Below are 22,105 nucleotides of genomic sequence, written 5' to 3'. Positions count from 1 at the left end.
AGGGGCACAAGGAGCAGCGTAAGGGCCTGCCTTGAGAGGAAACAGTTCTACTGACAACGCTTTGTCCCTCATCCTGCAGATACACAGGTGCTGCCTTTAACCATGCTGGTTTTAAATAAAGCAAAAATTAAGTATTTGCTGGGCAAAAACATGTATTATTTGTACTAAACAGTTTGTCTCTAGTAAAGCCCAAAGACAGTAGCACTGACTGACGCTGTCTGTTGGCTCCTGTATAAACTGAAAAAAAATAACAGAGTGCAGTCTCTGTTCTGACTACAGACAAAGGCCCTTGGGTGATTTGCTTTCAGATCTACTTAAAATCCTATTCTTCATCTCCCTCCTGGTCCCTTCTCTCCCCCTTTGATTTTACTGTTTGGATTAAAACAGTTTTCTGGATAGCCAGAAGTCGTTGTATTGCTTTACACTGTATGGATGTGTCAGAGGCAGACTGGAAACAGAAGCAGAAGGAATTTTTCTCATAAGCTTTATATTTGGAAGAAAATGGACCTGGAGTTCTTTTGAGCATTTGGTTTTCCCATCGGGTCAATTGTCAGTGCACATTTTTTCCAAAGAAACTGTCAAATAGTAGAAAATAGCAATTTAAATAGGATGTTTGACATGTTATTGTGTGCTAGTGAAACTCAAACTGTTGTCCTCAGTTGTATGCAAGGCCCTTGTCCAGAGTTTCTAGAAAGAATTTTCCTGAAAGCTAACACGGAGGAATTTGATATCGTTGTCTCAGAGCTGACCTCTTGCTGTTATTGTAGCAGTGCATGGAAGTTACACATTCATGCATCCCTGAGATCATTGGTATGACACCAGAGTTTCCCAGAGCACTCACATCAAGTCTATAAGTAACAATATATTTTGATATTGAGGAGGTGAAGGAACTAATTTAATAAAAATAGAAGATATTTTAATAGTAAGAAATGTAAAAAAAGTATTTCCAGAGCAGCAAACCGAGCCTGTTTATGATAGATGCTGGTGTATGGAGAACAGATATGATAGGATGGAAACATCATAAAGCAACATATCCACAAAGCAGTACATTGTGTATTTTACTGTAGCTCTTAGATGTGATTTTAGCTGAGAAGAGAGCAAGTTATTCATTGTTACAAATTAATGAAATGTTAGTGTAAAAGATATTGGATCACCTATAGAAACCCATGGTCAGTTTGGTCACCTTTTCAAAGCAAGCACCTTTCTGTTCTAAAGAATGTGGGGAAATCAAGATACTGTGTTAAATTTCACTTTATATTTGGCTTTTATGATGATAAGCTTCAACATAATCACAGATCAGAAGATACACTTTTGGGAAAAAATAGTGTCAGTAGAACGTACATTGTTTTGAGTGAATGGGCCCTTTAGAATAACATTGTCTTCTTGGAAAGAAACAGCTTGAAGTGTTCTTACTTCTCTTTATATTCACTTCTTCATTAATTATTCAGCTGATATTCTTGCCACAAGCATCCGTAACGCTGATTGCTCCATTCTTGATCTACAAAATGATAGAATTCTTTGACATGGTCAGAATTACCAGTATCGGAGTGGAGTCAGACACCTGGGGTAAGGTCCCGTGGTGGTCAGTTTGGAGGAGCGATGGGCAGGGCAAGGCTTTGTGCTGGCCACGGAGGAGACAGTTTGACCAACACCTCTCCTCTGCTGTGTGCCGCCGGCACTGAATGGTCTGTGGGCAATGCAGCCTCTTCTGAATGAGCCCTGCTGCAGGTTCACTGGACAATTTCACCACAGTTTTCACTAGCACCAACTATAAAGGAAATACAGCCTTTTTACTGTGACAACTTATGTATTGATATGGCCACACACTCATACAGGGGCCTGAGGTTGTTCTGATTACCTGTCCGGACTCTTGACTTGTTGCTTTCCCGGGTAGAATTACTGATCCTGTAAGTATGGCCTTGTCCCAAAACAGGGACTTTGTATTGAGATTCATGCTAGTTTACCAAGTGGTCTGCATTGTTCTGCCTCTCTGTCATCACACTAACTAACGGATCCCTTCTCTGCATCATCAGACAGCTTGATCACTGATGGTTTGTGTCTCTCCTAACTCATTTCCTAAGTCTAAATAATAGAAAACCAAGATAAGCAGAGAGTTAATCTTTGTGGGATGGTACTAGAAACATATGTGTTCAATGACTGCTGTTTGCAGTTCCATTTTTAAGCCTATTTAGCTACATTTTAATAATTTTAAATGTGTTGTATTGATTTTGTATGAATTTAATGAATCATTTTGTCCCTTGATACTTCTTTAATGGTTTACAAAAGAATTACACCTCTGATAACACACAGAGGTCTCATTAAAAATGTATTAGTTTAACACAGATCTTGCTTTTCATAAAACTGTGTTGATTGGTATTAATTTTATTATCCATCTTTATTCATCAGTTCCCATATAAGCCATTTCTTTAACAGCCTAACGTTGATCTCAGTCTGAAGGATGGGTGTTTACTTCCCTAATTGTACTTTTTGAAAAATCACAGTGACTTCTATTTGCAAATGATCTGATTGTGTTGACAGAAATACCTTCAATGGCTTCAGTGGTTCAGTACACTTTGGATTACTGTTGGAATGGACTACGTTCATCCATCATGGGGTGGATATTATACAAATTATTTAGTATTCTCAGTATTAAGAGTTCTGTGGTTTGTTTTATAATGATCTAGTGGCCTTGGTAGGGTTTTCTCTTTGGTTTTGATGCACATCAAAAAGATCTTTTTGAAACTCCCTAACTTTTCTGACCAGGAAAGTAATCTTATATAATTTACTTCCTTCCCATTTTAATATAATGCATTGTTGATCTTTAGTGCTATCCAGTTCCCTTACCATAATGTTATTTTTCATAATTGTTTTTATTACTACTATGATGACTTTTCTTCCTCTGAAAACCAAGTTAGGTCTTAGTAAGTATTGTACTCTTCATTCATTTTGGGGGAGTCTACTGAAATGTTTTTATTTAGTCCTTAATTCTCAATTATATTTTTTTTGTTTAAGTTAATATAATATTTTTTGTTGTTTGCAGTCAAATCAAATAAGCATTTTTGAAACACCAGCTGTATTTCTGATTTGAATGCTACTGTGTTTGCATACAAACCATGAGCATTTGCACCTGAGCAACCGTTAGTTTTTATTTTTATAGTCACTTCCCCTTTATCCTTCCAGAGGAGCTATGAAGTAAAAATATTCTATTGCGGTGAAGAGCTTTATAAAGTAAGGTTAGTTTCTACAGCGTTTGAAAGGTAGAGGGACATTTTGTCATGTAAGTAGTGATTTAAAATTCATGTCTGGAATGTGATAGATGTTTTTTTACTGGCTATGAAGTGCTTTGCCATATGTACAAGGTACTAGCAGGCGGAGGTGTAGCCTTGAAAAGTGAGCATGGTACTCTGACATGATATCAGGTAATAGAAGTGGGTAGTGTCAGGTAGACATTGATATTGCTCATTGCTAAGATTGCTTGTTATGATTTTTCTAGCCTTGCTTATATAGTTTTAAGTTAATTTTGTCATTTCCTATTTTCCATGTCTGGTTTTGTTATCCTTTTCTGGCACAGGAAAGCTGGCAGGGACCAGGACAAGAGGGTTGGTACCTGACCTTGAATTCCCATTCTGCACTCCTTATAGAACAAATGCTGCTGTCCTCAGTGTTAATTTATTTGCACTTCTACAAACACCGAGACCCTGTACTATACAGGTCTACTGTTGTGTTGTAGAGTAGTGATAAGGTATTGGTTAGTGCAGGAACCTGGGGAGAACAGGCTCTCGTGATGAGAGTCTCTAGAGGCATGAAGGATAATATGCTTTTTCAGAAGTTATACTGTTGATGTGTAGTTCTTCTCCATCAGGAACCTATAGGAAGATTTTTTTGTTACAGGATTTGTCTGGAAGAATCCCTAGGGACCGTCTTCTGGTGTGTGGTATCCAGAACAAACACTACAGAAATTCTTTCCCTTTGCAGTATTTGGACTGGCTTGATTGAAAGTTTTGCTACCAGCCTTCAGGTCCTTAGGCTGCAGCTTTCACAGAAAGAGAAGGGGAGTGGGTGATAAAACTTCAGTGCAAACGCAACATCGTGTGTCCCATCATCCTCTCCGCTGTCAGTACTCCATAGTTATCAGCCTAGGTTCGTACAGGCCGTGGCAGCTAGCTAATTTCTGAGGGCTGAGGCAATCAATATCAGTCACTTCAATCCCATTCTTTGACTTTCCATTAGGTTCTGGCCAGCCTTACAGGACTGTCAGGACCACTCCTGTGTTGATCTTGCTGGTGGAGGAAGTGGGAGAAGGTGCTCCTGCTGAGAAAGGTGCCACCCTTCCTGCAGCAGCCCACTCTGCCTGGCACTGCATGCTTCCTGCCTGGTGGAGACGGGTGCTGCAGACTCAGCACTGTGCCTTCCTACCCCCAGTTAGGAATGCAGCCGCCTGTTAGGCTGGTCTCCTGGTGGAGATGGGGGGAGAGGATCTGTCTACACAATGAGGTAATTTGTACTTTCACCACAAGGAAATGGTATGTATGAAAAAAAAATAAGGTTACTTTTTGCCTCACTTTCTAGTGTTAAATAATCCCACTTGCCCTAGTATTTCTTGTGAAACCCAGGAAATTGCTCCCAAGGTAGCACAGCACTTTTCTCTTCTGAAGGTACCAGAGTCAGGCTTTCTTTAAAGATGAGTAACTGAGGAGGAGATGCACTGAGGCACCACTGCGGGAGTCGAGAGGGGAGAAGGTATCTACTGGGTACAAGTTGTTGAGGCCTTCCTAGCACTGATCTGTGCTTTCTAGCCACAATGATGACATATTCTTGGAGGCTGAAGTGGCAGAAGAATTGTTACTGGAACAAATGGACAGTTTAAAGTGGCAAGTGAGCAGGCCCAGGTGTTGTATATTTGAGAGCTCAGAAGAGATAGTGTCAAGTGGTTGGACTGCTGGGAGAAAGACCCTTTCAGTTGTTAAAAGAGAAGCTGCTCTGAAAGGTGTTTTGCCTGCAGATGTTTTACCTGCTGTTTTGGGGATTTTTTTAAGAAGGATTCTGTGATTGAGCTAATTACAAAGCAGTAAGTCTGTTATATGTTATATGTACCTATTAAGCTGGTTGAATTGATCAAGTTATTTGAGATATTTTAACCTGATAGCATCTTATCAACATGGTAGCCTAGTTTCTCCAGTAGACTGCCTCTAAGTAGTCTAATGGAGTGGTTTGAATTTGTCAACAAATCAGGAAATATAGAGTGGGTTAATGTAGCTTGCTCAGAAATCCTTTGCAAAAGGAAAAGAGATAAAGAATTATTGTGAATGGTAGAGGATCTGAAAGAGGACACTGGCTGAAAGGTAGCAAAGAGCATCCAGGGGTTTGTTCTGAATGTGTCTAGGCGCGTGCCTGGTGGTCCCACTGAGCAGTGACGCAGCTTTTTCAGTTCAGCTGAGATCAGAAGTGGTGCCAGCAGGCTCTGAGCTGCAGGTAACACAGAAGATCATGAACTTCAATGTGGAGGAGTGTAAAGTAGAGCATGGAGGTGGAAAAGGGTTAAATCATATGGAACACCTTAATGATACCAGATACTGGAAGAGCCCTGGATATCTCTGTTCAGGTGAAACCTTTGCTTAAGAAGCAGATGCTTTCAAAACAAAGCAAAGAAGATGTTAGGATCTGTGAGGCCTGGATGGGGAAGAAATGTGAACAATATAAAACTTCTTCATCAACAGTCTGCTATCTGCAGTGCTGGTCAATGCATCTCAGAAAAAGCACTGAAGGAGAGTGAAGGAGATTCAGGGGATATGATGGAGATAGGTAGGGGCCAGGAAAGATTCTCCTAGGAAAAAAGACTGGGACTCTTTATTTTTAGAGCACAGACACTGGAGGATGTGGTACGTATAATTTAATGAAATACTGAATGGTCTAAAGAGAGTCGATTTGGAGCTTCCGTCCTCCTTGTCTCAACAGAAGACAGTCAGCGAAGTACAAAGGAAGCAAACAGAACTGATGAAAAGGGATACCTCCTCCTGGATTTTTTCAGTTAAACCAAGGAACTCAATTCATTAGATGCCTATGAGCCTAAAATTGACAAGATCAAAAGGTGGAGGTTTGTGATAGTAACATTGGTGGATTTCTGTAAGAACTGTTCTGGTTCTGGTTTAAAGAAAGTTACCATGAATCAAAATTAGTCCCAAGTGGAAAAGGCAAGGACAGACTATTTGTAGGATCATAGGGATAACTCAGGCTGGAAGTGACCTCAGGAGGTCTCTAGTCCAGCATCTTGCTTAAAGCAGGGTCAGCTATGGGGTTAGAGCAGGGTCCTCAGGGCTTTATCCCGTCTGTCTGGCCTGTTTTGCCTTCGGAAGGGTTCTGGGCTCTCTCTGCAGCGGGGTGCAGTGCTGCTCACTGCTGGGCACACTCTGCTGAGCTGAGCAGGTCCTGAGCAGCACATCTGACTCACCTGAGTATTTCAGGTACACAGGTCAATGCATGTGGCAGAATTCAGCACCCTTAGAGCACATGCTATTACTGTCTCCTTCTCCCTGCAACCTGGAACTCGAGCAAAAAGAGCAGTCAGTAAAAAGTACACTAAATCTAACCTTTTCCTTCCATTTTCCAGGTTCCATCTTTCATTCTTACTGGTCCTGCTTCATACTGAAGTTTTGCTGATCCACATTTACTTGAAGGGCACAGCTGTGCTATAGATTTGGCATCTAAGTGGATAGGTGAGTGTTTCTGTTTATTTTATTTGATCAGCTTTGTGATTTGTTGAGTCCTAAAATCTTCCAAAATGAATTGAATGCTATACTGAAAGAAACTATTTTCAAAGCTATTACTTTTTGAGCTCTACAAACTGGTGCCAAAGCTGGCTGTTAGGTACACCAATAGCAGCAACATCAGAAATACTGAGATGTTGAACAGAGCAAGAGCCTGTAAAAACAAGTCTGGAAAGGGAGGAGTAAGACAGATAAGTTCTTAGTTAGTTTTGCATCATTTGTACGTCTGACTTGGTCTACCTGGGGCACTGAACACTGGTTACAAATGCAAAAGTGCTGATCTGTTTCCAAGTTTAATATCAGGAACTCACCATAAATAATATGACAGTACAAATGTGTCTGTGAGAGGTATTTAAAGCCATGGAAGATGTGAGGTTCTGTTTTTCTCCACATGCCATCTCCTACTTAGAAGAAAATGGTCAATTTACAGTGATAACTACACCAAGATTCTGTCAAGGAAAACTAAATTTATGAACTGGCTACATAAAACTTCAGTTTCTCTCTAACAGGAAATGACTCCAAGATTCACAGCAAAATCCTCTGCTGGTTTGGGAGCCTGAGTTTAAAATAAATAAATCCATTAACATCTGTAATTGCTTATAGGAAAGGCTGACCCATGAAAGTGTATAACCAGCATTCCTTACCCTCACATGTCTGCAGCCAAGCCATTTGAGAAAACAATCTCACATATGTTTTTCCTGCTTTTTGAGTCTTTCTGTGCCCAGAGCTTTACTGGAGAAACTAAACCACGGCTGCTGCCATTCCAAGTGAAACACTCCGGTTTAGGCTTGAAAGAAATAGGTTTTGGGAGCAATATAAAAACCTCTGGTAAAATAGCCAGAACCGTAGTGAACTTAGGACTAGGAAGAAGAGGACAATCAAGATGTCTAAGAATAGAGATCTAGTTTTAATATTGCCTGGGGGTTGATGACATTTCCATCTGGACATTGTACCCAGTGCTCTTCCAAGTAATCACTAGCTAGTACTGCTGTTCTTACTGTAGCTGAAAAGATTAAGAAACTCATTTAAAAATATCATTTGTTTAGTCTGTTTACCCTGTGTATTTGACAGTGTTTTGTGAAACATGGTCAGTGTCATGGTTTATTGAGTACTCAGAGGAAGAGTTGAGTATTAGCAGGAGAGCTAATCCTGATGGTGAGCAGCCATGGAGGTCAGAGGAGAGAAAGGATGCATATGTTTTGTAGAATTATTGTCAGACTTGTCCCAGAAACCCCTTCTGAAATGCCAGAAACTGCCTTTATTTACTTCTCAAAATGAGGCTGGGCTCTCTTCTTCTAAGCTGTGGTGTTGCAAAGCAGAATTCTACACTCTAGAATAGCTGTTTGGTTTGAAGGACTTTTTTTCCCTCCCCTGCTGCATTCGCTGGTCTCCTGTTATATAAATGTAAGTATGAGTACATATAAAAAAAAAGACAGTCTCAAATCCTGAGCTCCAGGACAAAAGCCTACCCAGTATCAGATATCTGTTTTGAAGGCTTTCCTCTTCATTCCTAATGTGGCTTGTGCGTGTCTGTAGTACAATTACAGAGATAGTGTTTTGGGTTAATACGCGCTTTTTTTAATCTTCCTGTTTTATACAAATTCTCTCCTCCTTCAAAGTTCTACACCAGCCCTGTCCCACACTACATCTGCATATACCATCCTACATAACCACCTTTTTTTATTTCTTTGTTTAAGGGCTGTAGTAAGTGTCTTTCTGAAGCCCTGTAGCATATCATGAAGATCCTATGCCTGCTCTGCACAAACTGAGGTGCTTGACTTAATGGTCTAGAGACATCTGAAGAATAAACTTGTAAAAGCAGGTGGGGTCCTTGGAGAATGTGCACTGCTAAATGGCTGTGAATTAAGGATGGAAGAATGAACTGTCAGAACAGCAAAGCAGTTCTTACTCTGCTGACCTCACTGAAGTCTGGGGAATGGAGATCTCTGTGGTGGTGGAAGAGAATTGCTGAAAATTGCAGGTCGCAGATGATGCAAACCTGAACTGATTCTGGTATCTCCCCTGGCCCTCCAGTCCTCACAGTGTCATTAGGCCACAGTGTTACTGAAACCTGCAGGCCGATGGATGAACAGGACAATGATTTTAAAGAGTTGTGGGCAAATCTTTTGGGTCGAGCAAAGAAAAAAGCTGGGGATGCTGAGTCAGCGAAGAGGGCTCAGAACAGGTCAAAGAGCACTGCAACAAGAAGCAAAGTAAGAAGAGGCAAAGCTGCTGCTAAGAGCCAAAACCATCATCACTTACCAGCAGCGAAGGAAACAAACTTGCCTCAAGATTTCAGTTTAAAGGAACAAACTTTGGTGCACAAAGAAGATTCTGACACTGTGGCCTGTAGTAGCGGTGAGACTGTGCAAGGGGATGGAAAGAGAAGCCCTCTCCCTGCCAGCCAGCTGAGTACAGTGACCAGTGAGTGCAGCCAGAGGACTCTGACAGGTGAGTGAACCAAAGTCTTTCAAACAGAAAATAGGCTAGGACTAAAAAGGACTCTGTAGTTCAGTGGAGATCTTCAGAAATCCACCTGGAGGGGACATACAGCAGCACTGATTGAAGCAGGCTTTCATCTTGTGTTTTCATCTACACTTAGCTACTTAGGCTTATCTAGGGCTTTAACTTAGGAGTGTGTTCTGTGCTACAGGCAGGCAAAAGATGTCCTTCAGTAAGGTGAAGCCTTGTTACTAAGTGATGTGTTGAGGAGTCATTATTCACTGCTTTTTGCACTATCAGAACTGAGAAAAGCACCCTCAAATCATCTAGAAGCAAGCTTAGAATATATTGAGGTGCTTTTTCACCCAGTGCATCATTGTATGGTGAAATATATGGCTGCTGGATGTTGTCAAGGCCAAAAATGTGAGCAAGTTAAGAAAGGTGTTGGATTAATTCATAAAGAATTAGTCCTTCAGTGGTTATTAAACATGATAGCCAGAATGCAGTCACCTGTGCAGGAAGTCCTTAAACTGATAAATAAGGTCGGCCAGGAAAAGGATTATTTTGTACCTGTCCTGTCCTGATCACCCTTTCTTAAGTATGTGTTGCTGGCTGCACTCAGAGACAAGATATTGGGCTGGTGAGATCTTTGGTCCCATCTTGCACGCTGCCCGTATCCACAGGATACCTCAAGCAGAGCAGTAGTAGGTGAGGTGTTAGTCTGGCATTGCCTCTGCCTCTTGCTTGTTACCACCTGTCTTTGGGAACTCCGGGTTCCTTCAGCTCAGAGCCTGAAAGTTTGAGCCACAGGTAGGGTTTGGAGATCAGAGCAGAAAACAGCAGGAACCACAGGACTTTCTGCAGTGGGAATGCTGGGGTGAGAGGGGTGTAGGGCTGCCTTGCTTATTGTTCTTGCTAGTGACCTTCAGGCAATGCCTTCCCTAATATTCCTTCCTCTAAAACGGATATAGAAATACCTAAACTGTAGCACAGAAGCCTGATACTGTTACTGAGATGATGAAGTATCAAATCATGTAATAGATAAACGAATTGTTCAGTTCTTCCTGTAGGAATGGCTGTTGCAAAACTGAGCCTGGCTTAGGCTGCTGTTGGGGAAGGCTTCCCAGCAGCTCTCTGGGCAGCTCAGCTAACTGACTGGTAAATCTTTGGTGTTTTCTACCCCTCTAGTAAATACTCTGAATGGCTGTTCCCAGACTACATTATCCTTCCATCCTGCTACACAGCCAGGGACCTGCTCTTCACCCACCTCAAAGATACCGCTGCTCGCAGGGTCAAAGATGCGGGTGGCAGAGCTGGTAGTGGAGAGAATGCAGCAGTTCAAGAGAGTGGCACCTGAGCAGCTAAAACACGGCACAGATGATAGTTTGCCAAAGTCTGTAGCCAGCGGGGATTTCCCTGATGAAATCCAGGAGCAGAACCCACCAGAGAATGGTACGTTTCTCCTGTTAGCTCTTGCATGTGCAGAAAGAGTGCTGTGGGCTGGTGAGAGTGGTTGCATGAGAAGCAGTCCAGATTCCTGGGCTTTCTTCCCAGCTAGCCTAGTGGCTCAGTGTGCAGCACTGAATAAATCACTCCAGATCACTGAGAAAACTTGCTTTCTCTGTTGTCAAAGGACTTTTCTCCCAGCTCTTCTCAAAGGCTGAATTAACCTCATGTTAGATTCCAGAAGGATAATTGTTTTCTTGGATTGAGATTCCAGCAGGATCAGTGAACTTTGTCATCATTCCCTCAGGATGGTGTTAGGTAGCTGTTAGGTAAATAAGATTCTTAGGTAGCCCCCATCTTTGGTAGATCTCCAAGCACTCTGTAAGGTAATACATTCTGTGCAGATGGATTGAATTCACAGCAATTTTACTCTGGTTTGGTCCTTTATAGAACCCTGTTGGTTCTATATGCACGTGAAAATCTGTGCTTTAATATGTAATGTCTAAGACCCCATGTTCTCTCCAGAAACTGTAGCTAAAATTTACCCTTCATTTGGCTCTGACATGTGATGTACTGTGAACAAATTGCCACCTCCTGCTCCTTGGCTAGTGCAGTCCTGTAGCATTTAGAGAGAGCAGTTTGTACATTCCCATCTGAGAGATCAGATGGGAAGATGCAAGAGAAAGATTACAATTCATTTTTATGTGTCTGATTTAATAAACTAATAATGACAAGTATATATAACAGCTCCACACCTTTCATACAGGATTCTTAGTTTTCTGTCTTAGGTCATCTCTCCCTTCTTTGCCAGATGCTCACCAACTTCCATCCATGGAGCATGATGGTGCTCTGGCTTTGGCTCTTCAGCAGGAAACCAAAGAGGAAGCCCTGGCGAGCCTGGAGGATGCAGGCTTGTTTTTTTGTCAGATCTGCCAGAAGGATCTCTCAGCCATGAACACAACGCGCCGAGAGCAGCATGTTAACAGGTGAAAGACCAACATGGTGTGTCCTTTACGGATCCTCTCCCCCTTAACCTCATCGGCTCCTCACTCAGCCATTAAAGAACATGGCAGCAGGGGAATCTGCATGGTGGCATTGACCTTTATGGCTTGAATTAACAAGTCAGCTTGATCTCAGAGCAGAGGCCAATTGTCTTGCCCTGCAGGGCTTCTGCATGTGCATGGTAAGGCCAGTGCTGCTTTCAGCAGCAGTGTGGCAGAGGAGCTGTGATTGTAAAGGGGCTATCAAAATTAATGTGGACCCACTGCTGCAGATTTTGAGATCTACCGATTTCAGCCGACAAAGTAATGTTTGCCCTATTTTGCTAAAAATTGTTTATGTAAGAACATCTGATATTTCAGTCTGTATCTGAGCTATGTGCAGGGGGAAAGGTGATGCTATTCGGAAAGATGACTAAGCTGAAATTAGTGCCCTTAACTTAACAGCCCCCTTAGTGGTAAATATCAAGTACTGTTAATATTTTATGTACAGATAGGTCTTTGTAATTTAAAAGTCTATGCTTGTCTGTTGAGAAAGTATCAGAAACAGCACATTTGAATGATTGCAATTTCTTAATTTGAGCACTTTCAGAAGGCAAAATTGTTTTCATTTGTCCGGTCTTACGTCATGTTATTGAGTAGCTCACATTCATTAGGGTTGTCTGCACCTGCAGCTTTAGAGGTCTTATTGTTGTTTCTGGCTTCATGTATTTACTGCTGCTTGAGAGGATAGAGGTTGTAAAACAGTGACAGTGTGTCAGAAATGGTTTTTGGAAATTAAGTCTGCTGTCTGAAATATTAAGCATGTAATCATATGAGATTACAAGGTTATATAAGCAATGGATTTTTTTTTGTAGTCTTCACAGAATCACAGAATTGTCTAGGTTGGAAAAGACCTCGAAGATCATCCAGTCCAACCATCAACCCAACATTGACAGACCCCAACTCCACCAGATCCTTCAGCCCCTCCAGGGATGGGGACTCCCCCCCTGCCCTGGGCAGCCCATTCCAACGCCCAACAACCCCTTCTGCAAAGAAATGCTTCCTAATATCCAGTCTAAACCTTCCCTGGCACAATTTGAGGCCATTCCCTCTGTCCTATCGCTTATTACTTGGTTAAAGAGGCTCATCCCCCCTCTCTGCACCCTCCTGTCAGGCAGTTGTAGAGGGCCATGAATCATCACAAGAGAGCTGTAGATGGATAGATGCACAGGCAAACTAGTAATCACCAGTCCTAGTGCATCAGATGAATGGTCTCTTAACACAACCCTGTGTATGTAGGTAGTGTGTGTCATTACCTAATTAGAGAGTGATTTTTATAATAAGTACTGCAGATCCAGGATTTCACACCCTGAATCTCTTTGGAGAGGACAGAAAAAGAATTATTTGAATTTTTTACATAGTTTTGGCCCACCAGAAATTATTAGAAGATCATCATCCTGTACTCCTGAGTGCAGCATTGATTTCAGCTGCTCCCTTTTCTGTGACATAAACCACTGTCCTTGTCAAGTGAGATACCTGACTTGAAAACCCTTGTGTTCTTGACACTGCATGTGGTCATGCCTGCAAAAGCAGTATGAAAGACAAGAAGTAGTTAAGTTTTGGGTGAGGAAAATTTACCATTTCTCTGGTAGGGTGATTCATTTTTTTAGCAGTGGTTCATAAATTAGCTGGAATGTTAGAATGAATGCAGAAAGAGGGATTAGGTGATGAACACCTACTGAGGAAGGTTAGTTGAAGAAGGTTATTACCTGCACTTGCTTCTGAGCAACATGTTTTTAATATGCTTCTGAGGCCATAATCTCCATGTAACTGTTACATGTCATATTAATCACAGCAGTGGGTATGTAATTCTTGTTTCTTCAGGGGATGTTTCTGGCTGTTACAGATATTAGAGATGATTGTGCTTCCTTTTCTTTAATATGGTTTAAATCTTAGCATGCATAGTTTTAAAGTCTTTAGAGGTGAGTTTTGCCATCATCTCACAGGTGTCTGGATGAGATGGAAGAAGCGCAGATGTCAGCCTCCAGCAGACCACTGGTCCCTGAATGTCCCATCTGCGGGAAGCAGTTCCAGACCTCACAGAGCCGAGTCAGTCACTTGAAACGCTGTGCTGTCGAGATGGATGTTCCTCCTAAGCTGCTTCTTCAGGCGGTGCAGTTGCAGGTGTCCACACTTGGTGATGCACCTCTTCAGTGTCCCAGGTAAGCTGGTAAAGATAAAAGATGCTGGTTACTTTCTTTGGCCTGAGAGACATTGAACCTGTACTCCTGGGGATGAAGGGTAGAAACAAGGCAGGCTTGCGTGCTGGGTGGGCCTCAAGTTCAGAGAAGGTCAAGTAGAGCCGTGACCCAGTACCACATGAGGAGAATGGGGTAGTTAGTTGGAGAAATCATCTTGTTTTCCTTCAGAAGTGGTCAGGTGGTGGATGACTTTAAAAGTCAGCAGGCAGGAGCAAAATGGGGAACAAATAACCTTTCACTGGTTTGTCAGAATTACTTGTGCTCTATGAGGCGATTATGCAGTAAAGCTGAATGGTGTGTTTGAGCTTATTAAGCAAACCACATAGTACGAGTATACAGTCTCTCCTCTTCTGTCGTGCCAATGCCTCAGCTATTCGGGTTGTGGCTGTCCTGGATGTATGTGCTTTACATCCCAAGCCAAAGAGGAAACAGACGTGATGTTTTGAAATGTGCTCGGTATAGAGCTGCATCTGCTGTCTTGGATTTGAGCAGAATCTTCAGAGTACAGCAAGTGGTGCCTGACTGAATTTGTAGAAGGGCTGGTAAATCTCTTTGTACTGAGCAAGGACCGTTGCCTGTTCCCTGTGGAAGCAGAAGAGTGGGAAAGCATTTTCTGGTCATCTTGGTTTTGCCCTGCTTCAACTTGTTTTTTCCCCTTTGGTACAAAAAAGCATTCAAGGTAGAGATAGCAGATGTTTACAGAAGTGCTGTGGTCTTGTGCTTACCTTTTCAAAATAAGACTCTCTGAATTGCCCTAAATTCCATGGATAATAAGAACCCTTTGCTCCCTGCTAGGGAAGAAGGTACTGAATAGTTTTTCATTATCTTTGATACAGGAATCTCTCTGAGCAAGTATTGCAGCTGGTCTGGAGTGCTCAGTGTTTCTTGTCTCCAATCCAGTCACATTAACTTCGGTTTCTTGCTGCATTCTTGTATTTCAGCAATCAACCAAACAGGTCAAAGCGAAAAGGCTCCTCCAAAGAGGACTCAAAGAAAATGCAGAAGAGGGCCAAAATGGAGACTAAGGATGAAGATTTGCTGGTTGCTATGGCAATGTCACGCTCTCTGTTGGAGCAAGAAAAGCAGGAACAAGCAAAATCGGTTACAAATGTGAAACCAGTGGCTGCTTTCCCCATCAAATGGAAGCCAGGATCGGGTATGTGTTAAAGCGAGTTAGTGTCACAGGCTGTGTTATTGGAGAGTAATGTAAGACAACCTGATCTTCGCTAAAACTTTCCTGTGGGTATAGGAGGGATGACAGCCCTGGTTTTGTTTTATTTAAGCTGTCAGAGCTTCAACAATATGCACTATCCACACACAGTCAAGAAAGGCTTCAGGATGCCCATAGGTTTCAGTGAAATCCCTTAGGAATCCTGTGCTTTTTTCCAGTGATTGATTATTCTGAATCTGTAAAATATTCTTAAGATAAGCTGTTGTTTTTTGTAAACCATGGAAGTGACAAGAAATAACATGGAAAGATTATTGTTATTTCTCCTGCAGTAGATTTTTTTCTATTCATCCTGTTGCAACCTGAATTAATGCAGCTTTTTCAGCCTTATCTCTTATCTCTGTTTTCTTTCTGTGGTGGACAGAAGTGCATACTACATGCTCTTGAGCATGTGCCTCACTATTTCAGTGTGCAGAAAGGTTTAGGAAGGAAGACAGCTGCCAGAGGAGAACGTTGAGTGCTGTGTAGAAAGGGAGATGTTACTCTTTATGACCCTGGTCAGGTCTCCTCCTGCCAACAAGTACTCCCAGTTGGATTTGGGGTTGGGCATTAGTAAGGCAAATGTAGTAAGACACAGAATTTCCAGATGAAAGCTGCTCAGTGTTTGTGTGAGCTGTGGTTTGATATCATCAGTGACCAGTACACTAGAAAAGGAGTCCTTCATGGATTTGTTGGTGTCTTTCTCTTCCTTTTTTTGTGAAGCACTGCCATACAGGCACTCTTCCATGGGTCTGGGAAGGAGACTGCATGGATATTGGTTGCTTCCATAACGATCAGATTTTGTAGAGATGTGACAGCTCCCAACAGGCAGCAGAGTGGCACAAGCAGTAGTCAGTTTTTTCTGGAGTTCATTTCTCCCATAAGGGTGATATGAGGCTTCAGACTACCTGCAGAAATCTGAAGAGTTGTGTTCAGCTGGTACCTGCCTTTTGATCATCACTGACTACAGCACTTGAAGGAGCTGGCATGTTGAGTTCCTCTGCCCTATGTGTGCAGCTGTTTATTTATTTGAGTTCCTCTTCCTTTTCTTTTTAAAGAGAAAAAACGGCGTAAAAGAGGCCCAACTGCACCTCCACCATTACTGCTTCAGGACCCGGAAAAGGCCCGCAAAAGGATCCAAGAGCGAGTAGCTATGCTGCTTGCAGAAGAAGTGGAATTCCCTCCCACCCCTCAGCTTCCCACGAGTAGGATTTTGGAGGATGAATCTGGGAAAGCGACCTGGCTCTTGCCATTGTCCAAAGCCAAGGAGTGCTTTTTATGGAATATCAGTGCTCTGACAGGACACTACGACCTGGAATCATTCTACGCTGCTGCATTAACCCCTCCAATTGTACCTTGGAAGCCTGTACAGGTGGGATGCTCTTTTGTCCTTGCTCTGATATTTGTGTGCCATAGTTCACTTGCCCTGTAACCCTTCTGTTTCCTCATTTGGTATTTAAATAAGTGATCCTCTGCTTCTGCATACTCACTTCTCATGCCCTCTTGTCCCCTGGTCTTACACAGTTAAGTTTTATGATTTTGAACTTTCATTTCTCCCTTTTGGAGAGGAGACTGAGGCTCATGTTACAACTATATTCCTTGAGCTTTCAAAAAATAAAACTGATGGGAACAGAGAGTACTGAGTAAGGGATCCCATACTGCTCTTTTTGCCACTAGTTTGTCCCTGATTACGGCAGCCTGACTCTTGTTTTCCTTCTTGGCACTTTTCTTTGATCAATTCTAGTATGAGCTTTGCCCATGTACTGCACTCAGGAAGGATCTGGGTGAAAAGTTTAAACTGAGGACTGATATTTGTCTTGCACAGAGGAGAAGATGGGAGTGCCTAAAGTTGTAAAGTCAATCATTTGCTCTTCAGGCTTTCCTTGTGCATCCTGCTGCCTCTTGGTGCATATGAGCTTTGATCCAGCTTTCAGTTCCACTATTTCATTCCAGTTTCCACCTAGATCTTCTGCCTCTTTCAGTGCTCTGTATTTTTATAAAAAGTGCCTGCAGAAATAGACAAAGCTCTTTTAGTCTCTCATCTTATGACATACTTGCTCTCCGAGAAGAAGGATGTCACTTCTCTTCCTTCCCTCTTTCTTTCCTTGAAGAATTATTTGGTGCTGCTGTTCAAAAACTATTGTGCGTATATAGGTGCTTTATTTAATGCTTCTTCCTACTCAAAGACCAGATTTTTTCACAGTTATTGCAGGCTAGGGCTGTAGTGGAGGGACTCCATTCTATTAAGATTTTTGACCTTTCGTTCAAACTTAAAAGTGCCAGAGAGGTTTAAAAATAAAAAGTAGAAAGGCTGTTAAAATCATGGCAAGAGTGTGTTTTCCCTCTAATTCTTTCCATTCACAGAAATGGCTAAACCATTTTTACTCAGAAATAAACAAACACAACTATTTTTATTGGGAAACAGAGACCAAACCTGGAAAATATCAGCTCTAAGGTGAAAGTTTGATTTAGTTACATGTAACTGCAAAAGCATTTCAGAACTCAGAACAGAAGCACCTGGAGAGCTTCAGCTGTGACTGTTGCCAGGCGCTCCAGCTATAGTGAAATATTTAGATGTTGGAGTGGGAGCATTTCCACCATCCTTTCTCCCTTCTTGGCAATTGCCTGCACAGACATGCTCCTGGAGAAACCACCTTTTCTGCATTTTCTGTTGTAGTTTCCTTTCTCCTGTTCAGAGCTGTTTTATATCTGGAGTCCTTCAGAAAACTGCAGAGACCTTTTGTCTCAGAAGCCCCCAAACCTGGGGAATGCTCTGTAATCCTTTACTAGATGTTTCACAAGTATGAAGTAGAGACTGTACTCTGAACTCTTCAAATACATAAAACGAAACCTAATTTATTGTGTCTTTCCTTCCTCCCTTTCTGATCAGAATCATAAACCAGAGAACCTTCTGCCGTGTGTGGAATCTGATCAGCCAAAAGCATCCCAGAAAATTCAGCCTGACCTCAGTTCTCATGAGCCCACTTGCACAGAGGTTGCAGGCCAACCTTCTGATGAATCCAAGTCTGGCTGTGAAGTAGAAGGTCAGTTTTTATCTCACAGCCAGAAGGATGTCCAGACCCTGCAGGACCTAGTGGAGCTGGCCAGGGAAGGACTTACCCTTACTCAGTGGAACCTTGATGTTGACCACGTTCAGGCAGCAGAGCAGGCAGGTAAGTTCTGGCAGCTTTGTGAGCCCTGTCCTTGGTGCCTCAGAGCCAGACTTGGGTGTGCTAAGTTAGGAGAGCTGTGACAGCACCCACAGAATGTTGTTGATCCAAGAGGTGATACTGCGGGGAGACATTTTTCTGCAGTAAGCTTTAGATACAGTCAAGACAGACATTTCTGAAATGGTTCATAAATCCCGGCATTTAAGAGAACTCCTGGACAGCAGATACTAAATTTTATTTTAAAATTCCTATAAAGATATCAAAGTATTTTCTGCCAGGAAGGAGCCTGGACATGTTCAACAGCTGGGACAAATTCCTCATCCCTGCTGTTTGGACAGTCTTTCTGTTATATGCGCTGTCTTTTCAGCTCTTGAGACAATTGGGTGAGAGAGGTATGCAAGAGGGATGATTTTATTTTGGTACATCAATTACACAAACCTGAAGTTTATCTGCACTTACACAGAGTTGAAAAATTACGCCACCTAGAATTCCTCTATGGGCAACTCTAATGTCCCCAGTCATAGCTGCATGTGGTGCACAACTGCACATTTCAAGGTCAGTGATATCCCTTAAAATGGCCTGGCTGTTCAGCAGAATGTGTTGTGTGTCTCCCGTTCACCTGTGAAAGAGAACATGGTTGCTAAATTCACCTGTCTGCATTTTCACTTGGGCATAATATTCCTCACTTCCCCTACTAAACTGCAGCAAATGATTCCTGGTCCTGTAAAAGTACTCCTGGGATTTCAGTGAAGGTAAACTTCCTGGGTGAGGGGAATCATTTCCACGCATAAATGTATATTGTGTGTGTAAATGAGATAGGTGGAGAAAAACTGTGCAGACACAGATGCACCAGAAGCCATTTCTGAAGACATCAGTTCTTTCTCTTGTCCTGCATCCTGTTCTGTGCACTCTGGGGCCTACCACGGGGGTCAGGCTGTGCGAAACTCATTTCACTGGCTGCCTCTGAGCACAAGGACCCACAGCATTTTGTCTTAAGTTGAAATGCAGATCCCAGATACATTCTGCCTGTCTGCTAGGATGAGACCGTGGCATGTCCCATCCCACTCTGTGTCATAGTTTCCTCCCACTGGAGGAGAACTGAGACGTGAAAGCAGAGAAGCACGCTCCTCACCGCAGTTCCAGGATGATTATGGCACACATGGGTCTGCAGTAGATGGTGCTGCTCATGGCTGAGCAGTACTGAGGTACCCACTGCCTGTCACAACCTGAGCCAAACCGCCAGAGAAGGCCCAAGGGAGAGGCTGAGCCTTCAGCTCAGTCAGGCTGGTTATAGCAGCTGTCTCAGGGAGCTGTCATGGCAAGGATCCTGTTAGGAGTTCTTACATCACTGTGTCTCACAGAGAAGTTGTATGTGATTTGTGATGTGCATTTTCTTCCTTGAGGAAAAGAAGTGACTTCCAGTGATGCTTCACATAGTGGCTTTGTACCTCCATCCAAAGAGAAGGGCCTCCTGATGAGCAGCTGTAAAAAAGTAAGGACAACCCATTTTTTTCACTTTTTAAAAAATTTGTCACTGTAAAAAAGAAGCTAATGCATTTGTGGAATTTGTAGAAGTATGGAGTATTTCCCATTCCTTTCCATAGAAACAAAGAGGTGCTTAAGGTTCACAGTCATGCAGGAATCATCATGGGCACAGGTAAGATGAGCACATGAGGTGCTATTTCATCGATTTCATTTCAGTACTTGTCCTACCTGTGAGAGAGATGATTTAAAAAACAGGTAACATAAGGCAAATTTGTGCATAGTTTATATAAAGATAACCAGGTTAAAGAGTTATGTTACAGCACTAGGAGTATTTGGGGGTAGGAACTAGGGATGCAGCTGCACCACGTTAGGCAGTACTCTGCTTTAATGCCCACGCTATCCAAGAGGAAACTGTCTGCAGCCCAGGAGAGACAGAGTTGCCTGGTGCTTCCTGCAGGCTCAACACCCAGCTACTTCGAGTGGTGCTGGACGGAGCTGTTCCTCCTCTGACACCTTCCTCTCCATGCCGTGCTATGCAGTGGAAGAGAGACTTCTTGCAAGGACTGGCTGACTTGCACTAAATTCTCTCATCTGGCATAAAAGCCTGGTTGATGATGTGGAATGCAGTGAGGGAAGATGAGCACTTTTTTTGCTGCTAATGTGAGCTTTTAAAAGGTTTAGTATAGAAAATACTCAATTGTGGGAACACATGTCAGAGGATCTAGCTTGAAAAATCTGTGCTCTCTGTGGTGACTGGGTGAAGAATACAGACGAGTAAGTCACAAATGACCTTTGTATCAAGCTACTAGTGTTCTGTAGATCACATCTTACCCCAGATGCACCAGTGGATATGTAATTCTCCATGGATATATAATCACTTTTCTTCAATTGAAGTGCATATAAAAAACCACCCTAATTGAACTTCTTAGCATGGTCATCTACTTTATCTGGTGAAACTTACTATCTTTGTTTGATAATAAATAATCATGCTATGAAAGCTGGTAGCTTTTGATGCCAGATAAATTTTGATGCCTTGAGAAAGCACTTTCATATTCATTTCATATTAATATATTCCTAAGAGACTTCTAAAAGGAGTCATTTCTGTGAGGTGGGAATTTACTAAACTTAAGCATCCCAGCTACTTGTTACAGGAACTCTAGATATTCTTTGGGGGTATTTAAAAAAAAAATCCTTAGCAGGAAAACCACGTTTTATAAGCTTCTGAGTCTATTAAACCAGAGGCCTTTAGCAATACAGAAACTGTTTTGATGCTGTTGTTGAAACTCGGTTACTACCCGCAAAACCAGTTTGATCAGTTTTTCAGATTTAGTTTGATTCCATGATAGTTTTCCTGAGCAAATAAAAGTGTTGCTGAAGAGTTGGATTGCCAGTGGGAGAGGTTTCTGCTTTATATGAGCACAGACAGAGTGTAACCATGCAGAGCAAATACATCCATTGCATGGGTGACACATCCCTCACCCATACTTAAGACACTTGTCACATTTGTGGAGTTCAGCCTAGCTGGCTTCCTTGGTAGGAGAGAGTGTTCTGGTATGTTCTCCAACAGGAGCACATGCCCACTCGGACCTGTCTTCAGACCAGTCTGTTTGCTTTGCACAGAGGATGGTGCAGCCAGGAGGTTTCTAGCCTTACTTCATTTCCCCATTCCTGATTCATAATTTTAGCATCAGCAGGAAAGCTGTTCTGGGCTTGCTGCCTGGAACGTAGCATCAGGAGTCTGTGTTTGCTGGCTTCCTGAGGTACTGTCTTGCAGGTATCCTACCTGCCAAGAATAAGAAAGCAAGAAACATCAGATTAGTTTCCAGACTGAGTTTCCTGTCTTCCCCTTGGAGATCAGTCCACACCACTGCCACGGCATGCAGTCTTCTCTAGCCCACCTATGAAGGCCTGGAAGGAGTGTTTTGGTGGATGCTGCTGTTTTGGTGCTAATTAGTGTTGGCTGCCTGCAAACACATGCTGGAGTGAGTAGAAAGGTTGGGTTTTCATGGTCCGCTGCTAATGTAGAAACCTGCTAATAAAATAAAGAGCGATGTTGTTCCAGGTGGGTCTGCATCTCATGCAGATGTTCACTGAAATAAAGCTTGCAGTTCCTCAGCTCTGCAGTAGGTTTGAAAAACACAAGGTCAGTGATTAGTGTGTTAACTATAAACTGGTTCCAACTTACAGTGGTTCCAACTTACAGTCAGGCAGCCTCTCAACCGTGAGCTGAGGGTATTTCACACTTCTCTGAAGCACTGGCCACCTCCAGAGCTGCAACACTTGCCTAGAGGGATCTGAGTCTTTAGAGGATTGCCTGGGGTGGTTTTGTACTGGGAGCAGCTCCAGAGCA

The 22,105-nt window shown here is 42.6% G+C and overlaps 1 protein-coding gene across 4 annotated transcripts in view; it reads left to right on the top strand.

Moving 5' to 3' along the window:
- SLX4 (SLX4 structure-specific endonuclease subunit) overlaps positions 1-22,105 on the top strand; it is a 35,098-nt gene continuing 12,993 nt past the window's right edge. For 2 of the 4 annotated variants that reach the window (XM_026858640.1, XM_026858637.1), the window contains exons 1-10: positions 1-87; positions 6,608-6,713; positions 8,462-9,215; positions 10,395-10,658; positions 11,464-11,638; positions 13,639-13,854; positions 14,835-15,049; positions 16,159-16,472; positions 17,991-18,273; positions 19,674-19,762. In XM_026858640.1, the coding sequence (XP_026714441.1) occupies positions 8,846-9,215; positions 10,395-10,658; positions 11,464-11,638; positions 13,639-13,854; positions 14,835-15,049; positions 16,159-16,472; positions 17,991-18,273; positions 19,674-19,762 (1,926 nt within the window). In that variant the 5' untranslated portion in view covers positions 1-87; positions 6,608-6,713; positions 8,462-8,845. The remainder of the gene's footprint in view (positions 88-6,607; positions 6,714-8,461; positions 9,216-10,394; positions 10,659-11,463; positions 11,639-13,638; positions 13,855-14,834; positions 15,050-16,158; positions 16,473-17,990; positions 18,274-19,673; positions 19,763-22,105) is intronic. The other 2 variants (XM_026858638.1, XM_026858639.1) reach the window with 2 other exon arrangements.

The sequence above is a fragment of the Athene cunicularia genome (assembly GCF_003259725.1).
Source record: "Athene cunicularia isolate RWA chromosome 14 unlocalized genomic scaffold, athCun1 chr14_part1, whole genome shotgun sequence".
NCBI lineage: Eukaryota > Metazoa > Chordata > Aves > Strigiformes > Strigidae > Athene > Athene cunicularia.
The sequence above is the reverse complement of the archived record's forward strand: the minus strand, read 5'-3'. Positions and strand labels throughout refer to the sequence as shown.